This window comes from Hypomesus nipponensis, chromosome 12 (assembly GCF_054491055.1).
Source record: "Hypomesus nipponensis isolate SF chromosome 12, ASM5449105v1, whole genome shotgun sequence".
In the NCBI taxonomy this organism is placed as follows: domain Eukaryota; kingdom Metazoa; phylum Chordata; class Actinopteri; order Osmeriformes; family Osmeridae; genus Hypomesus; species Hypomesus nipponensis.
This window is the reverse complement of record NC_140372.1, coordinates 3,452,972-3,472,988: the sequence shown is the minus strand read 5'-3', so window position 1 is coordinate 3,472,988 and position 20,017 is coordinate 3,452,972. Positions and strand designations below refer to the sequence as shown.

General features: G+C 44.9%; 3 protein-coding genes across 4 annotated transcripts; 2 read left to right on the top strand and 1 right to left on the bottom strand.

The window, feature by feature from the left end:
- Positions 1-114: 114 nt before the first annotated feature.
- LOC146260690 (tubulin alpha chain-like) lies at positions 115-5,857 on the bottom strand. The gene is made up of 4 exons (XM_084668342.1): positions 5,699-5,857; positions 2,238-2,460; positions 1,803-1,951; positions 115-1,651 (listed from the first exon to the last, which is right to left on the bottom strand). Exons 1-4 carry the CDS (start codon positions 5,699-5,701, stop codon positions 677-679), a joined length of 1,350 nt encoding a protein of 449 aa, XP_084524468.1. The 5' UTR covers positions 5,702-5,857; the 3' UTR covers positions 115-676.
- Positions 5,858-7,591: 1,734 nt separating this feature from the next.
- Positions 7,592-14,385, top strand: xkr5b (XK related 5b). The gene is made up of 9 exons (XM_084668345.1): positions 7,592-7,892; positions 8,841-9,036; positions 9,214-9,380; positions 9,710-9,843; positions 10,138-10,216; positions 10,531-10,700; positions 11,040-11,151; positions 11,269-11,732; positions 11,868-14,385. Exons 1-9 carry the CDS (start codon positions 7,775-7,777, stop codon positions 12,519-12,521), a joined length of 2,094 nt encoding a protein of 697 aa, XP_084524471.1. The 5' UTR covers positions 7,592-7,774; the 3' UTR covers positions 12,522-14,385.
- A 428-nt stretch (positions 14,386-14,813) lies between these two features.
- Positions 14,814-20,004, top strand: ctsba (cathepsin Ba). 2 transcript variants are annotated; one of them, XM_084667651.1, is made up of 10 exons: positions 14,814-14,960; positions 17,045-17,176; positions 17,271-17,356; positions 17,631-17,745; positions 17,831-17,946; positions 18,023-18,108; positions 18,401-18,547; positions 18,688-18,804; positions 18,937-19,065; positions 19,190-20,004. In XM_084667651.1, exons 2-10 carry the CDS (start codon positions 17,054-17,056, stop codon positions 19,261-19,263), a joined length of 993 nt encoding a protein of 330 aa, XP_084523777.1. In that variant the 5' UTR covers positions 14,814-14,960; positions 17,045-17,053; the 3' UTR covers positions 19,264-20,004. The 2 variants fall into 2 exon arrangements, with proteins under 2 accessions (XP_084523777.1, XP_084523778.1); XM_084667652.1 differs by having other exon boundaries at positions 14,861-14,960; positions 17,028-17,176.
- The last annotated feature ends 13 nt before the right edge of the window (positions 20,005-20,017 follow it).

The following is a 20,017-nucleotide window of genomic DNA, read 5'->3' as shown; positions in this document are numbered from 1 at the left end:
TCTTTCAGGAATCGTCTTAACCCTTTTCGTGAATGCGGACTTCAATGAGACGCTTCCTGCAACTTTCACAGCTACACATTCTCCCCCCCCCCTTTCAAAATAAGAGCCTGTTGATTTGAGATCACACAACTTTATTTACAAAGGAGGGGTGCCAGTCACCACAGTTTCCTGATGCGTTACAATCATAAAATAAAAACTGCAATTTGACAGCAGAGTAGACACACAACATTGAAATCAAGAGTCCTAAAATCATGCTGGGTTAAAAGGAAAGAAATAGAATATTGTGTAGCTTATCAGTAATGTAAAATAACTCTCCAAGTTGGAGAAATCACTTCCATTAAGACCGAACACCATGGGGTTGAGATAAATCAGGTTGGCCAAAGGAATTTACTTGGCAGTAACTTTAGTGTTGATGACAGTACTGTCATAAACGAAGAAAACTTTCATGGCGACAGCATTTTTCATTAAGGCAAAGAACAATTCCTTGGTCAACCTTCTTGGAAAAGATTGTCAGACATGAGAAGTTTCTTTGGTAGAGAAAATATATTGGCTTGAAGCAGGTTCTGCTGTTCCTTCCTTCCTTCCTCCCTGCATGGTCATGTAAAGGCAATTCCATCTCTCAGTGATGTTTGCCAGTAGAGGACTCATCCCTCCTTTGTTGCTCCCTCCACTCCTCCTAATACTCCTCCCCTTCCTCTTCATCCTCAAACGAGTCGAGCCCCACCTCTTCGTAATCCTTCTCCAGGGCGGCCATGTCTTCTCTGGCCTCAGAGAACTCTCCCTCCTCCATGCCCTCGCCCACGTACCAGTGCACGAAGGCCCGCTTGGCGTACATCAGGTCGAACTTGTGGTCCAGCCTGGCCCAGGCCTCGGCGATGGCGGTGGTGTTGCTCAGCATGCACACGGCCCTCTGCACCTTGGCCAGGTCTCCTCCAGGAACCACGGTGGGGGGCTGGTAGTTGATGCCCACCTTGAAGCCGGTGGGACACCAGTCCACAAACTGGATGCTCCTCTTGGTTTTGATGTTTCCGATGGCTACGTTGACATCCTTGGGCACTACGTCGCCGCGGTACAGCAGGCAGCAGGCCATGTATTTACCGTGACGAGGGTCGCACTTCACCATCTGGTTGGAGGGCTCGAAGCAGGAGTTGGTGATCTCCGCCACGGACAGCTGCTCGTGATAGGCTTTCTCGGCAGAGATGACCGGGGCGTAGGTGGCCAGGGGGAAGTGGATGCGGGGGTAGGGCACCAGGTTGGTCTGGAACTCTGTCAGGTCCACGTTGAGGGCGCCGTCGAAGCGCAGGGAGGCAGTGATGGAGGACACGATCTGGCTGATGAGACGGTTCAGGTTGGTGTAGGAGGGACGTTCAATGTCCAGGTTTCTACGGCAAATGTCGTAGATGGCCTCGTTATCTACCATGAAGGCACAGTCGGAGTGCTCCAGGGTGGTGTGGGTGGTCAGGATGGAGTTGTAGGGCTCCACCACAGCTGTGGACACCTGAGGAGCTGGGTAGATGGCAAACTCCAGCTTGGACTTCTTGCCGAAGTCGACCGACAGACGCTCCATAAGCAGGGAGGTGAACCCAGAACCAGTCCCCCCTCCAAAGCTGTGGAAGACCAGGAAGCCCTGGAGGCCGGTACACTGATCTGCCTAAGGGGGGAAATGCAGAGAAACACAGGGGGGGGTCAGTGATGTAGGGACACACAATTTCAAACTAAATATACAGTATGTCTGAAACGCTCTCAGGACACGAGGCACACAGCCATCGCACCCACGCGGTTCCACGGTCTTTCGGTCGTACCAGTTTGCGGATCCTGTCCAGCACCGAGTCGATGATCTCCTTGCCGATGGTGTAGTGCCCGCGGGCGTAGTTGTTGGCAGCGTCCTCCTTCCCAGAGATGAGCTGCTCGGGGTGGAACAGCTGACGATACGTCCCCGTACGCACCTCGTCTGGAGAACAGACAGGAACCGGTTAAGACTGGAACTAGTTCACAACTCAAATCGTCAAGTCGCTCTCGCAAACACGCGTTATATTTCATATCAGTGTTGGGCAATGATGATTTGTCATCCCTAAAACTGGGTTCGCTGTTGCGTAGCATTTAGTTAAAATCTACTGTATGCCATCTGCTGTGTAAGGGCACTTTCTTTAGGATGAATGCGTTTGGAACGAATAAGACCATACAAAATATTTACATGGTTATAATATCTACCTATTTATGCTCAACTCTCTACTCACCAATAACTGTGGGCTCCAGGTCCACAAATATGGCTCGGGGAACGTACTTCCCAGAGCCGGTGTTGCTGAAGAAGGTGGTGAAGGAGTCATCGTGCCCGCCCACGGGCTTGTCGCTGGGCATCTGACCGTCCGGCTGGATGCCGTGCTCCAGACAGTAGAGCTCCCAGCAGGTGTTCCCCATCTGGACGCCAGCCTGGCCAACATGGACTGAGATACACTCACGCTGAGGAGAGGAGAGGGGAGGGTTAATCATCTGCAGCTATGAACATGAGCGAGTATGTAATTTTTTTATTGTATTTATCAATATACCTATTTCCTATGCACTTCTACTAGATCTAGACAAAAATCTAGGTCAAAAACACAGGTTGTGCTTTTGTTGGACATGTTGTGCCATGCTCTCCCACCAGTTGGCTGGCAGTCAATCAAATGTCGGGAACAAATGACAGGTAAGCTCCAACTTAATGGGCGGGGTGAAACTAAATCAGGTCATGGTGCGTAAGCCAAGGGAGGACAGTGTGAGTCATGAGTTTGCAAATCTTTGCATTGTGACCCAATTTGTGTGAGCATGTGTAGTGCAACTGTGGCTTACTCATGACAGGTTAGTCTTTCCTATAACGACTTACTGGTAAAAAAAAAAAATACATTAAAAGCATGTAGATGCATACCAATAATAGTGAAAATACAATGCTGTTGTAGTCAGCTGAAGGGCCTAAAGTGATTCTGACCTTATGATAATCAAATATTATAAAGAAATAACTAAGGCTCGGATATTGTAGTGAGATAACGATACAAATCTCCCTTTCACAAAAGGGTAAGCAAAACTTTAGCCTCCAAGCTAGTGAATTTCCAGTCCGCACCCTGCAGAAGTATTTCTAGCATGTTGCCGACGAAGGGGAACGTGTTGACGGATGAGTGGAGAGGAGGACAACAAGTTAGGTCACCATTGTATTAAAAACAAAAACGTGTCAGAAGCGGACCATCGTGTTGTCCACCAGTCTGAATAACTGCTTTGGCCTACAGTCCAACTATTTTTAGTGATTAGTTTTAAATAGGGAAGAGGACAGGATGTGTGGGTGGTACTGATGGTCTCATTTAAAAATTGTGAGAAGTGCCCGTCTGCGACAGTAATATAAAAGCACACAGAAACACACATGCCTAGAACCACACAGACTCATCTAACAAGTGTTATTTCAGTCTGACCCCATGTTTGAGGTGAAGAGCCCTAAGATTACAGCTCAGTCCTCAGACCAATCTACAAAGCGGCCATTTGAATTACTTGTCTATACTAAAAAGAACGACCCGTGATTGCTAGACTGTTCTCAATATGACAAATGATCCTCCCTGTTCTCAAACACTGTGCAGTCATTTAATATTGGCAATGTAGGTTATATTGTTGCTAATCCTTAAACCCAGAGGCAAGAGAAACAGCTTGTATAGACGTTCTGCCCTGTAGATCAACAGACAGGGAGAGGAGGCAGGTAGGTGACACTTGTCAAGGATACAGGGGGTGGAGGGGTGCCTAGTTTGGGCAAGGCAGCTAGCTAAGCAGTGAGCTATTTTAAAGGGGAGCGTCAATAATTCCTCCCACACACACGCCCCCCCCCCCCCCCCCTTCTCTCTCCGTTTTAACTGCCCTGTTCCACCCCTGGTCTCCATTATGCTTTCACCCAGCAGACCAAATGTATCATTATTCCTGTACAGTTTATTTCATACACCTGAACATTCACCAAATTAGTGAATCACAAAACCCTTCCTCTGTTGACACCTACTGCATGTGTAATTGCGAAATAATAGTTACCTAATCGTACAACTTTTTGCTTGTAGCGTAAGAGGCCATCTTTGTTAATGTTCACCAGACGTTGGCCTGTACAGCTTCGCTTGTTCTACATTTACAGCAGTTGTGAAAGTAGCCACTTCCTGTGTTTTAAATTTCAGAGTGGCCCGTCATTGGCTGCCGAGTGTTCCGATTAGCATAGTCCTTTTCAGATTAAAATAGTCCTTTCCAGATTAACATGGTGCTAATTTGTCTACTGACGTCACTTGGCTCCATAAAGCCTGTAGTGAGGTTGGTGAACACTCGAGAACCTACTTTGAATGCATAGTTTAGTGGGCTAGCAAAGGTAGCCCCCCCTTCTATGTGGCAAGCTTCCTGTTTAGTCCCAAATGGGCGGTTAGAAAGCACAAAAGGGCCCAGTGAAAAGCAGACAATCCTATAGGCTTGGTGTTCACTTTCACAACTGACTACCAGCCGTCACATTTAAACTAAATGTAAATTAGAGTAGGGGTGTCAAACCAGGCCTTTAAGTCATGCGAGAATAAGAAAACCAAAAGGGCAAGAGATGCAATACTGAGGAATCTTAAGCAAAACGATTATGCAACCAACTACTGCAAACCTTTAAAGACCCATATTACCAGCGGGCTAAACAACATTCTTGAACATGAATTTTGGGATTATAAAATAAAGCTTTCTCCTCATTAGGAAGCAAAGAAGCCGACATCCCTATGGGTATGTATCCCCCTCCCCCCGCCTTGTGCTTCCCTAAAAAATGTTGATCCTTCAGTGTTCGTCATAACCCCAGATTACACACCAAGATTATAATAATCAAGGTTGAAGTGTGCACGTATGCTGCGCAGCGCAGATTTGAAAGTTATAAAAGTATAGTATGGAAGGATTATGAATAATTGTAAAGAATTAAACGTTGGCCACGTGGAAACAAACGGTGCCTCCAACTTGCTAACCTCGAACAAAATATGAAAGACGGCGTCACAAATACCTGTGGACACATCCTCAATCTACCCTCAATCACTAAACTACAGCTAAGGGGTTTTATACGGTGGCTAGAGGCCACGAAAGAGTGAACAGTAGCAATAGCCACATCACCGATTCAAACCGACAAGGGAGGCAATAAACACGCCCAACCCAACCCTCGCGGCCCCAAAGGCCTATAGGTACAGCTCAATGTGGAAATTCTAATTTGGTAACCATTCAAATCCGTCGAGGCTTTTGCCATCGTGTTGTCAGAAATAAAACATAGGCTACGTTTACAGCGTCACGGAAAATAAACCGTTCATTGGAGGAATAACTTGAGTAGTCTACTAAAGAACACTGATTCGCCACATGCAAGTATTAATCAGCTGCGCCACTCGTTGACGCACTGACTGACGAGCCGCAGCGCGCAAAAGTTAAGCGCGGTAGAGGCAAAATGGACACTTCAATCGTGACGCACCACAGATAGGCGCGAATCATTTCCCATTGACATCGTGTAAAACATGTATAACGTCGTACAATAACATTAAATAGGTAGGCTATCTACAAGTGGACTTGATAAGTGCCTAAAACGCGATCCTGACCATATTTAGTCGACGACATAGTATGAACTACCAATTATTAACCCAACTACTATATTTCTCCGATTGTGGATTCCCCTGACAATGTTTTAAATGTCCTTTAACCTACTCACCATATTTTCTTCTCTGGTTGATTAGTCTTCCAAAAATAAGGTAAAAAACGCTACGTTTGTAGTACAAATGCTCACAGTGCACCTATAATGAGGTTTCCGTGAGTATGTCGCAGCAATGCTATGGGGCGATTTGGTTTTATTCAACGCACGGTGGTGTAGGTGGAGCTCTGAAGACACACCCCTCACATACATAGGCTAGCCTACGCTGAGCCTTGTACGTGAAACGCCGGTAGTAACAGAAAATACATTTCCAGCACTACTTTGTGCATGCCTATTTTCTGATTAACCGCTGAGCTCTGTAGTGATCTGTTGAAATACCTTTCAGCGACACATTAATAGAAAGATACCGGTGTTGGCTTCATTTAAACCTGAGATATCTTAATGTGGCATCGTGGCTTATTCGCGTTTATAAAAACATTTATTTGGTTAGCCTATCATCAGAACATCTGACAAAACATCAGAATATAGCCTAACTGGATTCTACAGCCTTACCAAATTCACAAATATAGCCTGTGTAGGCTGAATAAATATGTCGGTATCAAATGCCTGTTCACTTTAAATCCACTTTCTGTCAATAGCCGCTTGGTGTCAGCCTTTTCTTGCATCTGCAGGACAGATCAGTGATATCCAATCATGTTTTTAATTTGAAGGCATTGAATACTTTTATTACAATTTAAACACCACCAATTTGTTGGTTTTGAATTTACCTCTTTAAAATTGAAATATGAATGTATTTCAATGTAAAAAATAAGGTTCATAAATTCAGGTTAATTCAGGTGAAATTCAGGTCCCAAAAAATCGAACCAAAGAAATTTGAGACAAACAAATTCGACCCTGAATGCAACCGAACTATCTCACTTCTCTGAGAAGGGTCCAACTGCAGACCTTTCTCCTCAGGGCCCTCTCATCCAGGTGTAGCTGCAGGCAGTCATACATGCAGATCGGTCATCCAATCACAGCCTGGGGTCTGAGGAGAGAGTTCCAGTCAGAGGCAAACAATACCGAAAAAAACCACTTTCCTCAAGCCTCCAGGGAAATCTGTTCCCCCTGTGTTCTCAGTGTAAAATACTGGTGTATAGATGAAACTTGTTATACAAAATGATCACAGGAACATACTTTACCAGCATCACAGCCTAATTGCTTTATAAATGGCTTAACTGTAATATACAGGGGCGAACCACTTTCTTCAGGCCTTCAGGGAAATCTGTTTCCCCAGGGGGGAAAAGTAAAAAAACAAAAAACTTCTCACTGTATAGAAAAAACATTTCAAAAGGTTTGAACATTTATTTCGAAAAAAGTAATCGCCTCTCATTAAAAAAAAAAAAGTTGTGAAAAAGTTTTACAATCCCAAAACATTTTTTTACTTTAAAATATTTATCATGGGGGTATCGTGACGGTCTGAGGCATACGGAGAAGTGTTCTTAAAGGCAAGGTATAGGCAAGTTTTGCAAAGCTAGCTAACTAGATGTTTGACACATTTCAAACCAGAGACAATTCATTACGAGCATTGAGTGGAGGCACACAGGTGATTGGTCGTGTTTAATACAGTATTGCGACTCCCACAGATGTCGGAATGATTTCATATTGATTAGATATATTGGTTGCTATCAAGACTTTACTTTTGCCAAATGTGACAAAAAGTGCTTCTCAATAACATTGCCTACCCTGCCTTTAATGTTCATGTAGGCTACATATGGCTTCAATATCAGTATTAATGTAGTGTCCATTTGACATCACATGCCAAATTAGGCCCACTAAATTGCCTTTTGGACTACCAATTACCTGGTATTTTTTGTAGCCTACTTTGGTAAACATTAAAATGTAATGTTTTCTAAGCTAAACAACTTTATGTTACAGTTATTATGACTGAGGCCCAGACCTGTATTGTAGTATAATGACTTTGAGCTATCTGTAACGAAGTCCTTTGCCTATAGCTTTAAAGTCCCAGCTAGATGATGACGTCGGTGGACCTTGCCAGAGAAGAACTGAGCTCTCGAGAACACGAGCAATTTGACGGGATCCGGGCGAATAAACTCCCACGATTCTGGAAAACGGCACGGATAAGGATTTAGCGTTATGAGAGATTATAGTGGAACAAGAGAGATGGGTGGCCGAGGAGGCTCGTGCGTGGCGTGTTGCCAAGTTTGCATTTATGCATTTACAGCTTTTCTCATCGTGGCAGAGAGGACAGCGCGTAAGTTCCAATATGATGTATCCAAATAGGCTACATACATGCACGCTCACACCTTGAAGGGGAGGGGATTGCTTGACTCGTCACATAGTAGTTCTGTTGTGACTGCAATAGCCATCACCGTTGACTAACTACTCATCTTGGTATAGGCAATCACTGCAAGTCATGTTTTCTTCAGTTTTATGACTGATCCCGTTTGGGAACGTGGGTCTTTGTGCGTGCACAGCATATTTTCTATTTGTATCCCCAGTGTTATGACACCATGCAGATCCGCAGAATAGCAGGCCTTGCGTGCCGTCTTTAACGCATTTTAATGTGGCGCATTTCATTCCATTCCGTATTCGAGCGCCGAATTTTGGGGTATCATGAATGGACGGTGGAATGGGCGTAGCCAAGGCTACACCCGCCAAATTTTGGCACGCACAGATGGTTCATATTACAGGGTACCTGGGGCTGCGGGAGGGGGGAGGAGAGAGTGAGTGAGGGCAGAGGGGAGGACGCTGCAGCGGCGCGCATCACTTGTGATTTCTGCTAGAGATGTGGAGAAAGCTCTCGAGCCTATAACGGTCTGCATCGACGTCAGAGGCCTACGACCTGTCAGAATGTAAAATATAGGCCCATATATAATACATATAATACATATATAATACATCAAAGATAGGCTTCGCTCCTAGAACACGAACATGCACGAGACAAAAGACACAGTCCGCACCCAATTTCCGTCTAGGCTATAGAATGTCTTGCAGTTAGGGCAGCCATGGAACTGCGGAACGTAAACAGACTAATAATAAATAAATCTCCTCTGCGACTGCGTGCGAGTCTGAAAAATGTAAATAGTGATTATTGCCAAACACCTCATCCTATCAGTTTCCTTCACGTCAATTGGTCCATGAGATAAATATATCATTTAAACATGGTTTGATCTTCCTGTATTTCTGTCTCTATCTCCAGTGATCTACTGCTTTGTGTACTACCTGTGGGTGGGGCATAACTACTGCTACGGCCAGTGGGCGGGGCTGACTGCTTTGTTCCTCCTCCCTGGATGGGGCCCTCAGTTGCTTAGTTACCTGTGGTACCTATGTGATGGGCGCATACCCAGGAAGTCCCTCCGCTGGACCCACATCCTGCATCTGGGCATCTTCAAGAGGTATAACTGCCTGGGATCAGGTGATCAGGGTATCAGAGCGGAAAAGAGAGATGGCGTTTGCTGAGTTGTCTTCGTTCAGTGCGACGGCGACATGATTTGAAGCATGTTTCTGCAGTTGATCGACTTTAAAGTGTGCGTGTGCGTGTGTGTGTGTGTGGATCGTCTTTGTGTTCACAGGTTGTGGGAGTGCATGTTTCTTCCTGGGTTTGACTTGTCCTCAGACATCATGCAGCAGGCTGATGTTTCCGCTCTGCGCCTGTTGGAGGCGCTGGTGGTCACCCTGCCTCAGACAGTCCTGCAGACATACGTTCTCATCTGCACAGATATCGGTCTCTTCTCTCCAGGTATGCGTTTGCGAGTGTGCTTGAGTATATATCAAATGAAATGTTTGAAGCGTATAGCTCATATTACTAGCCGTGTCACAGAGGGCTTCACATACGCCCATAAAAATGCATGTAAACTCTCAATGGAATTTACATTTAGTGTTTTAGAGTATTGTTCTTTTTCACTGTGTGTAACTTTGCCCCTATTTGTTATGCCTTCGTCTCTCATCCCTTCTCTCTCTCTCTCTCTCTCTCTCTCTCTCTCTCTCTCTCGTCTTCTTCCTCTCTCTCTCTTTCTATCTATTTTCCATCTATTTGACCTCACGTTCTCGCCCACTTTCTTCACCCAGTCCCGGTGTGTTTTGTGGTGTGCCTGCTGTCTCTGTCCTGGGCGTTGGTGCTCTATGCCAGGGCCTGTTACCTCATCAGACCCGGACATCTGCCAATGACCCCTGCTGCCATGTCTTGCCGACTGCTCTGGAGGGTCAGTGCACAGTGTGTGTGTGTGTGTGTACGTGAGTGTGTTTGTGTGAGCAGGAGGGTGTGTGTGAAGGAGCATGTGTGTGTGCACAGTGTGTGTGTACCGTGTGTGTAAGAGAGAAAGAGAACGTAGGCTATGTAAGTAGAGATAAATCACTTTTTACAAAGCAGAAAGGGACAAAAAGGGAATGAGATATCAAGAAGACTAGGTCTTACTCCAGAACCACAGAGTAGAGAAGCGCGTGAGCGAGAAAGCGTTTGAAAGTGTGTTTAACGGGCGTTGTGTTTGCGTGTGCAGGTCAGTATGATCGGAGCTCGTGTAGCCACCCTCATGCTCTTCACACGGTTGTTCCGGTCGTGGGTTTTGGGTGTCATAGGTGAGTGGGGTGTGAACCTGTAGAACCATGCTGTTCTTGTTATTCGGTTAAACCTAAATGAGTTTGGTTTGTCTTTTTTCATATTTAACCTCTGTCTCTCTCAAACTCCCCCTGCCTCACTCTCTCCCTCTCCCTTCCTCTCTCTCTCAATCCATCCCTCCCTTCCCTCTCTCCCCACTCCTCCCTCTACCTCACTCATTCTCTCAATCCCTCCCTTCTCTCTCTCTTCTCCCTCCCTCTCTCTCCCCACTCCTCCTTCCCTCTCCCCCCCTCCAACCCCCCACCCTCCCTTTCCCTCCTTCCCCCTCTCTCAGGGCTCCACTGGATGGGCGCTACATTCTGGCTGGTGTCTCAGCAGACCGACATCATCAGAACGGTGCCGCGATGGCGTCTGTTCAACGTGGTCCTGGGAGCCATCCACATCTTCCTCTTCCTCAACGTAAAGGACGGCCCCTCAAGATACCGCATGGCCGGCTTCTATCTGGTGTGTAGCTCAGCCTACAACCGCTACGCAAATCAATTCTATACATTATACAGAAGGAGCTGACAATAAAGTTTCCTGAACTGAAGGCCATCTTGTATTGGAAACCTTCTTAAAAATAATTTAGGAACCCTATGGTTCTCGGTAAAACAATTTCCTCTGATCTTTCTGTCTAGTAGAAAACACCACCATGGATTCCAAATACAACAACTCGTTTTCTGCCCAAGTTTTCTGAATGTTTGTCGGTAGTTGATGGCCAGATGGGAGCCAGTGATTACGACCTAGTAAAATCTCTGACGCGAGTCAGTAAGGTCAGTGGTCTGGCTGTGTTCTTGGTTGCAGGCCATGTTTGTAGAGAATGCTCTCCTGCTATTGGCTGGCTCAGATTTCTTCAGTGTGGCTACCTGGGACAGCATGGGCATCCCAGCCGCTGTGTTCTGCAGCTTCCTGATTGGTGAGAAAAATTGTGACGTCATGAAGTTCACTTTACTTCACTGTCTTTGTTCTACGTCTAAGCGTTTAACCCACTTCAGAGTAACTGCGAGTAACCCGATCTGCCTCTCCTCTCCAGGTGTCATCGCCCTGGTCCTGTACTATCGCTTCTTGCATCCCAAGTCCTTTGAGATCTTCCAAAACCTCCGCCACAGAGGGGTAGGAGGTATGTGTATGGAGAGGGGTTCCACCCTGTCACTGGAAGAGAAAACCACACCCACCTCCCATCGCCATGCCACCCTTGTTGGGGGCGGGACTCTGCTGGACCTACCTGCCCAATGGGAAGGCTGGAAACACCACCACTGGTTGCTGATTCGCCTAGCCCTAAAAACAGGAAACGCTGCCAAGATAAGCAGTTGTTATGGTGAAGGCGGATTGGCTGGATTGATGGGGCTGGAGGAGCGAAGGGTCCGTCAACATTCTCCAGATGTTCCTCAGCTGAGCCTTCCAAATGTCGCAGAGGTTCCCCACGTTCCACAGGTTCCCCACGTTCCACAGGTTCCCCAGGTGGAAGAGGTCGAACAGTTGGTGGATGTCCCCCAGGTAAGTGAAGATGAAAGGGTCCCAATGACATCACATTTATCAGTAACATGGCTTTCAGTTCTCTTCAATTGAGCCTTGTGGGTGTACATCATAAGGCGCCACATCTAGATGTTGAATACCGCTGTGTTTCCGTAGGTGACGGTTGTCGTACCAACCAGAGAGGTGGTGAGAGAGCTGAGACAGGATCCTCCCCCGCAAGTCCAACAACGACCTGCTCAAATCCAACAACCTCCCCAAGAGTTCAGGGTTCACAAAGTGAGAGTTCGGGATTCCAAGCCTCCTCCTCCTCCCCAGGACGACCCCAGCCCGCCTCCGTCCGAGGAACGAGAGGACGACGAGTACCAGAGCGCCGCCTACTGCTCCCCCACCCCCTCGCCCAAACCTAGCCTCCGCCACATCGACAGCAACGGGGCCACCACGCCCGAGGGGTCCTTGTCTGTGGCGTCGCTGGAGATCAAAGACATCTCGACTCCGGAGAGACGTCCGTCTCTCTTCATCGGGAGTCCAGAGAGGAACTTGAACCCCATTGAGCCCATGACCGGCATGTACTTCAGCACTGACGCCCCCTCGCCGTCCACCGGAAGCTACCTGGGCTGGGGCTCCGAGCTGTCTCCCATCTCCAGCTACAGAAGCCCTTACCGGATCAGGGAGCCACGTCTCACCTCCACCCCGAGACAGGAGCCCCAAGCTGAGGTACCTGAGGAACCTGGCCTCGCCCCACCTTCCACCTCCCACGCCCGCAAACAAATGGTCCAGTTTGTGAACATAAATACAGATAAATTGATTTGATGGGGAATACATGAGAAAACGAGGGTTTGGGTAAATTCTTTGGCAATTCAGTCTCAGTTCCAGATATTGAGAGGATGTATATTCTCCTTATTTCATAAAATCAAATAACCAGGTCTTGGTTGGAAAAATTGAATTCACCCCAACTCTTGAGTCAAACTAATATTAGGACTATGTAAGACTTATGGATGGGGAGCAGCCTGTGTCTGCTTTTGACAAGATGTTACATTAATGTACCTAGTGTGTTGGCTGAAGCAGAAACAGCATGGCTCCCCGTATAAGGCTCAACATAACATTCAGTTTGAGCAGTCAGTCAATGGGAGGTTCTGAATCCCATTAAAACGATCACGCACACAGAGACACAAATAATATTATTATATTAGAATAAATATGATTGTCTAATGGAGTGAAAGCGAAAGAACACATTCAATTGTTGTTCATGGTTTGCTAGAGAGAAGAGTTTATATTTATAAGGCTTTTTTTTCCTTTCTGCATTTAGCTGCAATAATTTCAGACAGTTGCACTTAAGAGCAAATGTGAGATACTAATTAAGTGTAGCCTGTTTCTTGTAAACAGAGAGGCTCTGGTATAGTGTTGGAATGTATATAGCATCATAATGCATAGCAATGTAATATTTAATCAAAGCTAGTAAAGCAATATAAGAAAAAATAAACACAAATCTATTGTAATGTGTTAAACATTTTAAAATATTTTTTACCAATAGTGTTGAAAAGTATTAAGTTATACTGTTTGTTTACTTTTACGTTAAAGATGGAACATCTTAAGCTAAAAAAGCAATCATTGCTGCTTTGATGGTAAGAATTGAAGTAACACCAAAGTTATATGTGTCTGTTTAAAAACCGGAGAAATTACAGTCTTGATAAAGTTCCAGATTGTGTTTCGATTTCTCTCTCTCGTCCACTGCCTGCATGTTTGAAGAACTGGACCCACTAGTCTAGTCCTAGTCTTCCATTTTACAGGAGTACGTACTTTCCAATCCAATCACTACTGAATGTTGTCATTCACTGTGAGCTTCGAGGGGCAAGGATAGAGACAAGATACGGAACAATGCTTGAAAGGGACTATACTAAGATATGCTGCTATGATTGACCAGGGTAGTGTTTTATTTCTTTTTTCTATCTTTTTTTTATTCCTCTGTTTGATGTAGCCAAAGTAGGACTGCATTTGTGTTTAAGTTATTTAGAGAGGGGCAGTCGAAATAGTCACTGCTCTTTCTTCTATTAATTTGACTTAATAAAACCAGTGTACTGTTGCGTACCCTGTTCAAAACAAGCACTTACACACATTAATCAAGCACAGGTGCTATGCTACAATGTATCTCTATGCAGTGCTAATGTCAGTATGCTAAAATGAGTATGTACGTGTCTGTAAATGTGTAAGTGCACCTGCTCAAGCTTTAGAATGCTATCGCTACGCCTTGGCTTGATCTTGACAATGATGGATTCATAATCCACTTGATCACATGATCAAAATCGCTTGCCTTGTAGACATTAATGACAACATCAGCTGCGATGATTGTCAGCACATTGCCTTGAATGTCAATATCACTATTTGGTGAATTTGAGTGCTTCCAGTTTCAATTAGCCCTTCTTTTTAAACTTGTATGTTTTATTTTATTCAGCCATGTTTATGTGAAGAATGTGGGCAGAATCACAATCAGTTATTCTTAGATTGTTTATATATGCATATCCTTCAACTGAATAATTATGTTTCCTCTTAATGATGTGTTGCCTGTGACCCAAGACAAACGTTTAACATTGTATTGATTTATCTAATGACACCACAAACCCAAATAAGTGATACTGTATATGTATTGTATTATTGAGACAGAATAAACACAAGTATAAACGCTATCGGGTATTAATGTAGTGACTATTATTAGTGCTTATCTAGTTAGATTACATAAGACGTGCGTCAGATGATTAAGGAGAAAAGACCAGTGGGATTCCATTTCAAAGACAGTGATTGCTGGTGTTTACAAAACATCTGAAGAAATATTTGATTACATTATCTAAAATAATGTAATTACTGGACAGGGGACGTGCCACAGAGAATATACAGGAAATTAATTCGACAAATTGCAAAATCTTAGGAGCTGCCTGTAAAATAGTCACAAATTTGTACAACTCTACAGAAGTCATAGCACGTTTGTGTAGCTACACTTAACAGTTTGAGAAGAAACCGTAATTTCAAAAGGATCGCTCTACCGATCTGGCCACAAATGACTTGATTCGCAACAGCGTTGCGAAACCTTAGGTCACGTGAATGACTGATTCTGAGCAAAGCACATGATGTCGGTGTCACGTGGTATTTCTTGATTTAAACTGGGAACCGAAAACAAGGTGACACAGCTACCTGACCTGTCTGGACAACGACAGTGGTTTGAAACAACTTTGTCTTTCCAAATCTAGCTAATTGCAGGTAAGTGTTAATGACCACATTATTTAACTTGTTTTGATTTGCATTGCGAATAATATGTATTTTATTTAGCTAGCAGTCCCCATACAGCTACAGTACTAACTTAGTCCACTACGAACCAGACTCCAGTGCTGGCTAGCATGCTAGGTAGACTAGGCTAGTCGTAGTCATATTATAACAGTGTGATTTACCAGGCTAACTATATATTGTTCCTTAATACTTCACTAACATGTTCTAAAAACAAATCAACCAAGTCACCATGTGTCCTATTCGATTTGAAAGTTTAGATTATTCCGATATCATTGTTGTTTCATTGGGCGTTGTTGTCGTCCATTTCTCATCAAAAAAATGCACATGATCACAGTGGTGGTGCTGCTGACATCTCGGTTGCCAAGTTAAAGTACTTCAACTCGTTAGTCAAGTTCAAACCTACTACTACGCAATGACCGAGACACGTGAAAGTTTATGGCAAGTCTTCTCATAACACACTGCAAACCTAATGGTGCGTTGTGTATTTGACATGCCTTTCTGAACTGATATTTTCCAAACGAAACTGAACTCGCCTCGGCCTAATGGCAACCAGATCTTAATGTAACAAATGATTGTGTACTTGGAACACGATGCTCATTCTTTGATGAAACATGAACCGAGGAAATCTCATCAGAGATTGAGTGCCTCTAAGAAGTGGCATTATATATATATATATATATATATATATATATATATATATATATATATATATATATATATATATATATATATATATATATATATATATATATATATATATATATATATATATATATATATATATATATATATATATATATATATATATATATATATATATATATATATATATATATAGGCTAAGTTATTTTCGTTTCCCTATTTGAGCAGCTGGTAATATTCTACAAAACCTTCCACTCATGTCAGTGTCTAGTCAGTAATGCACTTCACTTAAACCGCAGTCTTTTGAATGTTCCGTTCCCTAGCAGAGATCGCTATCTGCTCATTGATAATGTAATTTGAGGTCTTTGCCCGACGCATTAAACGTTTGTTTTCTCAGGCATGCACTGGCAAACAACCAAAACCAACAAATAAGTAACTTCTCCGGTTCTTAAAAGTAAATATTAATTGAGTATCTCAGCCCTCCTCTTTAGTCAAAGTGAAATTCCGAAAGACTTGGTTCTCACTTCTTCAAACGACGGTTGACGTCTTTGTGCTTTTGAAGGAAGTGAGCCCAGTTGTCTGCTTATGGGCCGAGTTTAGGATGATCATATTTACTGTTCTGCACCTTTTTTTTTTTTTTTCTTCTAACACAGCCACTTCCCTCATTAGCAAATGGTGCTGAGTCATCAAACTATACCCTCATGTGACTCCACACACCGTTTCTCAAAGATGCCTGTAAACACTGTTGGTTGCCTTGAGTTACTGGCTATGAGCCTTAAAAGGTTGCTAAAACGGAACAATAGGTATACTTACAGGTTTTTTCTGTGGTCTTGAACACCCACACCATTGTGTGGTTTTCCTGTCTGTAAAATGCAGATTATTGTTAGGGGTGAGTCATAAGGTCTGTACGTTGGTGAGAAGGACTTCTAAAAGAAACATGTTTAAGTTCCCCTTGCAATACTAAACAAATTAGAGGTTTGACCTCACACACATGGTATTATTTATAATAAAGTATTATGTTTTATTTAGTCAAACTGATCCACGGCCAGCTCCCATGCCTTGATCCTCATACTTCAGGGTCCTCAGTTTGTGACTGAAGGGTTGAGCCTGCATGAATGTGCACTGAAGCAGGCTTTTCTCCTGGTTCTGTTGTGTTCTCTCAGTGGAGAGTGGCTGAGTGGCTGAGCTGGAGGGGGTGAGTGTGTGTGTGTGCGTGTGTGTGTGTGTGTGTGTGCGTGCATCTTCAGATGGTAAAATTCCAATCGAAAAACGAGCTGTGTCATGTTGAATCACATGTTTAACCAGTTTAGTTTTTTATTTTGAGACATTTCTTCTTGGGTAACCAGAACCACAGTTCTACTGTAGCAGTTCCTCATCCGTGCTATTGTCATTCCTGAGTTCAGTTTCCTGTCCAGACAGGAAAGATGTGGCGTTTGGCGTTCCTGTGCCTGGTGTCCAGCCTGTCAATCAGCTGGGCCAGACCACATCTCTCTCCCCTCTCAAACGACATGGTCAACTACATCAACAAGATGAACACTACCTGGAAGGTGTGTGTTGCTGTTCTGGATGAATCTCAGGAGGTCAAATGCCAATATAACTGTTTCCTAATCATGTGTACTGTTTTGATTTGTGTGTGTGAAGGCAGGCCATAACTTCCGTAACGTGGATTACAGTTATGTAAAGAGGCTGTGTGGAACCCTGCTGAAAGGCCCCAAACTGCCTGTCATGTGAGTGTTCACTTCCTGTTCCTGTCGCCCACAGGCAAAACGCTTGTTGTGGGTTTGCAAAGGGGGAAACGAGAGAATTGACCAGTCTCTTGACTAAACCAGCTTACCTGACATTCCTTTTTGTGCTGAACTCATCACCTTAGACCTTTTTGAGGGGGGGGGGGGTAAGGGTGGGGGTGTGACAGGGCAAGTCAGCAATATCATCTTCCAGATCAATCTGCTGTGTTTCAATCCATCTGATGCTGAAGGATTTTTTTTTTTTGTCTCCGTTTAGGGTGCAGTATTCTGGTAGTGTGAAAGTGCCAAAGAGTTTTGACCCAAGAGAGCAGTGGCCAAACTGCCCCACTCTGAAGGAGGTCAGGGACCAGGGATCCTGTGGTTCCTGCTGGGTAAGACACACACACACTCTCTCTCCTCCTCGCCCCTTCCTTCCCCGGGCATGTCTGACGAGCGTTTGCCGTCCCCCTCCCCCAGGCGTTTGGTGCAGCAGAGGCCATCTCAGACCGGGTGTGTATCCACAGCAACGCCAAGGTCAGCGTGGAGATCTCTTCAGAGGACCTGCTCAGCTGCTGCGACAGCTGCGGCATGGGGTACAGTGTGTGTGTGTTTGTGTGTGTGGTCGAGTATGCATGAGGTTTCCTAGATTTGACTAACTGTGTGTTTTAGGTGCAATGGCGGATACCCGTCTGCTGCTTGGGACTTCTGGACCACAGAGGGGCTGGTGTCCGGAGGGCTGTATGACTCTCACATGGGTAGGTTGAATAAGTCAGATCGCTGAGCGGTGAGGGAGTCGGGCTAGTAATCAGAAGGTTGCCGGATCGATTCCCCGCCATGCCAAATGACGTTGTGTCCCTGGGCAAGGCACTTCACCCTACTTACCCTCGGGGGGGGAATGTCCCTGTACTTACTGTAAGTCGCTCTGGATAAGAGCGTCTGCTAAATGACTAAATGTAAATAATACTACGTTTCTATGCCTGGAGGTCGAGAGGGGAGTTATGTCAGACAAACTACAGTGTTAGTGACGTATGTGTGGTCTTCTCTCAGGGTGCAGGCCCTACTCGATCGCCCCCTGTGAGCACCATGTGAACGGCACCAGGCCACCGTGCACCGGGGAAGAGGGGGACACTCCCAAGTGTTCCAAAGCATGTGAGGCCGGGTACACACCCACCTACAAGAAGGACAAGCACTTTGGTAAGGGTGGAATACATACACACACACACACACACTGCAGTCATGGGAACACAACCAACAGACTCATGCTTGCACAACACGCATGCTTTGCTTTCCATACAGTTTGGTTCACCTATCTGCTGGTTGTTGTTGTTGTGTAGGTAAGCGTGCGTACAGCGTGCCCAATGAGGAGCAGGAGATCATGGCAGAACTCTTCCAGAACGGTCCCGCGGAGGCAGCCTTCACCGTCTACGAAGACTTTGTCAGCTACAAGTCTGGTGAGGGCTCTCTCTCTCTCTCTCTCTCCTGCTCCTTGATGCTGGCTCCACCCTGGTCTCCGTCACGCGCGTTCGCTGTATCCAAGCCCAGTGTTTTGCCGGCACCCCTGACTCATCCACGTGTGCTTGCAGGAGTGTACCAGCATGTGTCGGGCTCTGCTTTGGGGGGACACGCCATCAAGATCCTGGGCTGGGGAGAGGAGGATGGGACGCCCTACTGGCTGGCTGCCAACTCCTGGAACACAGACTGGGGAGATAATGGTCAGTTATTTTATTTTTTTATGTATTTGTTTGTTTTTCAAAGCACTCATTACCTTTTTTTGTTTTGATTACAGGATTATTGACAGGATTCAAACTTTTACATTTGTTTATTCTCCTTCTACAGGTTTCTTTAAGATCCTGCGTGGGGAGGACCATTGTGGCATTGAGTCTGAGGTTGTGGCTGGTATCCCTCTGTAAACGGCAGACACCACCCTTCTCAGTCCACTAGGGGGAGCTGTGCTCATCTTTTTACTCTGCCTGGACCTCTGTAACAGTGGACATGACTAGCGTTGGGGGGGGTCAAAGCCACTTAGTTGTGATTCACTTTTTAAATGGCCAAAAGAAAAAATTATTGCTGCTGTGTTTTTTTTTAGTTGGTCCTCATGACTTGTGATCTTTTCCCTCAGGTCACCCCCCCCCTCCTGCAGAACGAAAGCAGACATCCTCCATGACAGTTTTAGAACCCCCCCCCCCTCCCACCTCTGGTTTTTTTCCTGTTTTTTAAATTGGAGGTCATTTTGAACACTTAACCAGTGGTCGATTTTATCTGGTTTCCTGATTTAAAAAATGTATTTGCACATTAGAGCCAGCCGTACAGGGGTCATTGTCTGGGCTTAAAAATCTCTCTCCCTGCTAGCGAGTCTATATCCAGATCATGGTTGAATTTAGTTTTTATTCATTAAGTGACGTTTGGCTAGCGGAAGTGGATAGTCAACCTTTTTTTTTTTTATCTTTACAAATTCTTGTGTGTGTGATCACCAATTGTGTTTCTTTTGGATGACACTGACTGGGGTAGTTTTTTTTCTACTGACTGATGTAATTGCATTTGAATGCTGTGTTTTTAACTGCTTTTTTTCTGCTCTGTCCTGATCAGAGTTAAGTTTCAATGTGATCGTATCGGAGCTATCCATCTTAATAAAAGCAAACCAACAGATTTGATATGGCCTGCGTT

Bases quoted from the DNA above. Each gene is read 5' to 3' on its own strand.
- xkr5b (XM_084668345.1), top strand. From the start codon at position 7,775: ATGAGAGATTATAGTGGAACAAGAGAGATGGGTGGCCGAGGAGGCTCG. The intron at 10,217-10,530 runs GTGAGTGGGGTG...CCCCTCTCTCAG, and splicing joins GTGGGTTTTGGGTGTCATAG to GGCTCCACTGGATGGGCGCT. The intron at 11,733-11,867 runs GTAAGTGAAGAT...GTGTTTCCGTAG, and splicing joins AGTTGGTGGATGTCCCCCAG to GTGACGGTTGTCGTACCAAC.
- LOC146260690 (XM_084668342.1), bottom strand. The intron at 1,952-2,237 runs GTGAGTAGAGAG...TCTGTTCTCCAG, and splicing joins CCTGGAGCCCACAGTTATTG to ACGAGGTGCGTACGGGGACG. The intron at 1,652-1,802 runs GTACGACCGAAA...TTCCCCCCTTAG, and splicing joins TGGACAGGATCCGCAAACTG to GCAGATCAGTGTACCGGCCT.
- ctsba (XM_084667651.1), top strand. From the start codon at position 17,054: ATGTGGCGTTTGGCGTTCCTGTGCCTGGTGTCCAGCCTGTCAATCAGC. The intron at 17,746-17,830 runs GTAAGACACACA...CCCCTCCCCCAG, and splicing joins GATCCTGTGGTTCCTGCTGG to GCGTTTGGTGCAGCAGAGGC. The intron at 17,947-18,022 runs GTACAGTGTGTG...TGTGTGTTTTAG, and splicing joins TGCGACAGCTGCGGCATGGG to GTGCAATGGCGGATACCCGT.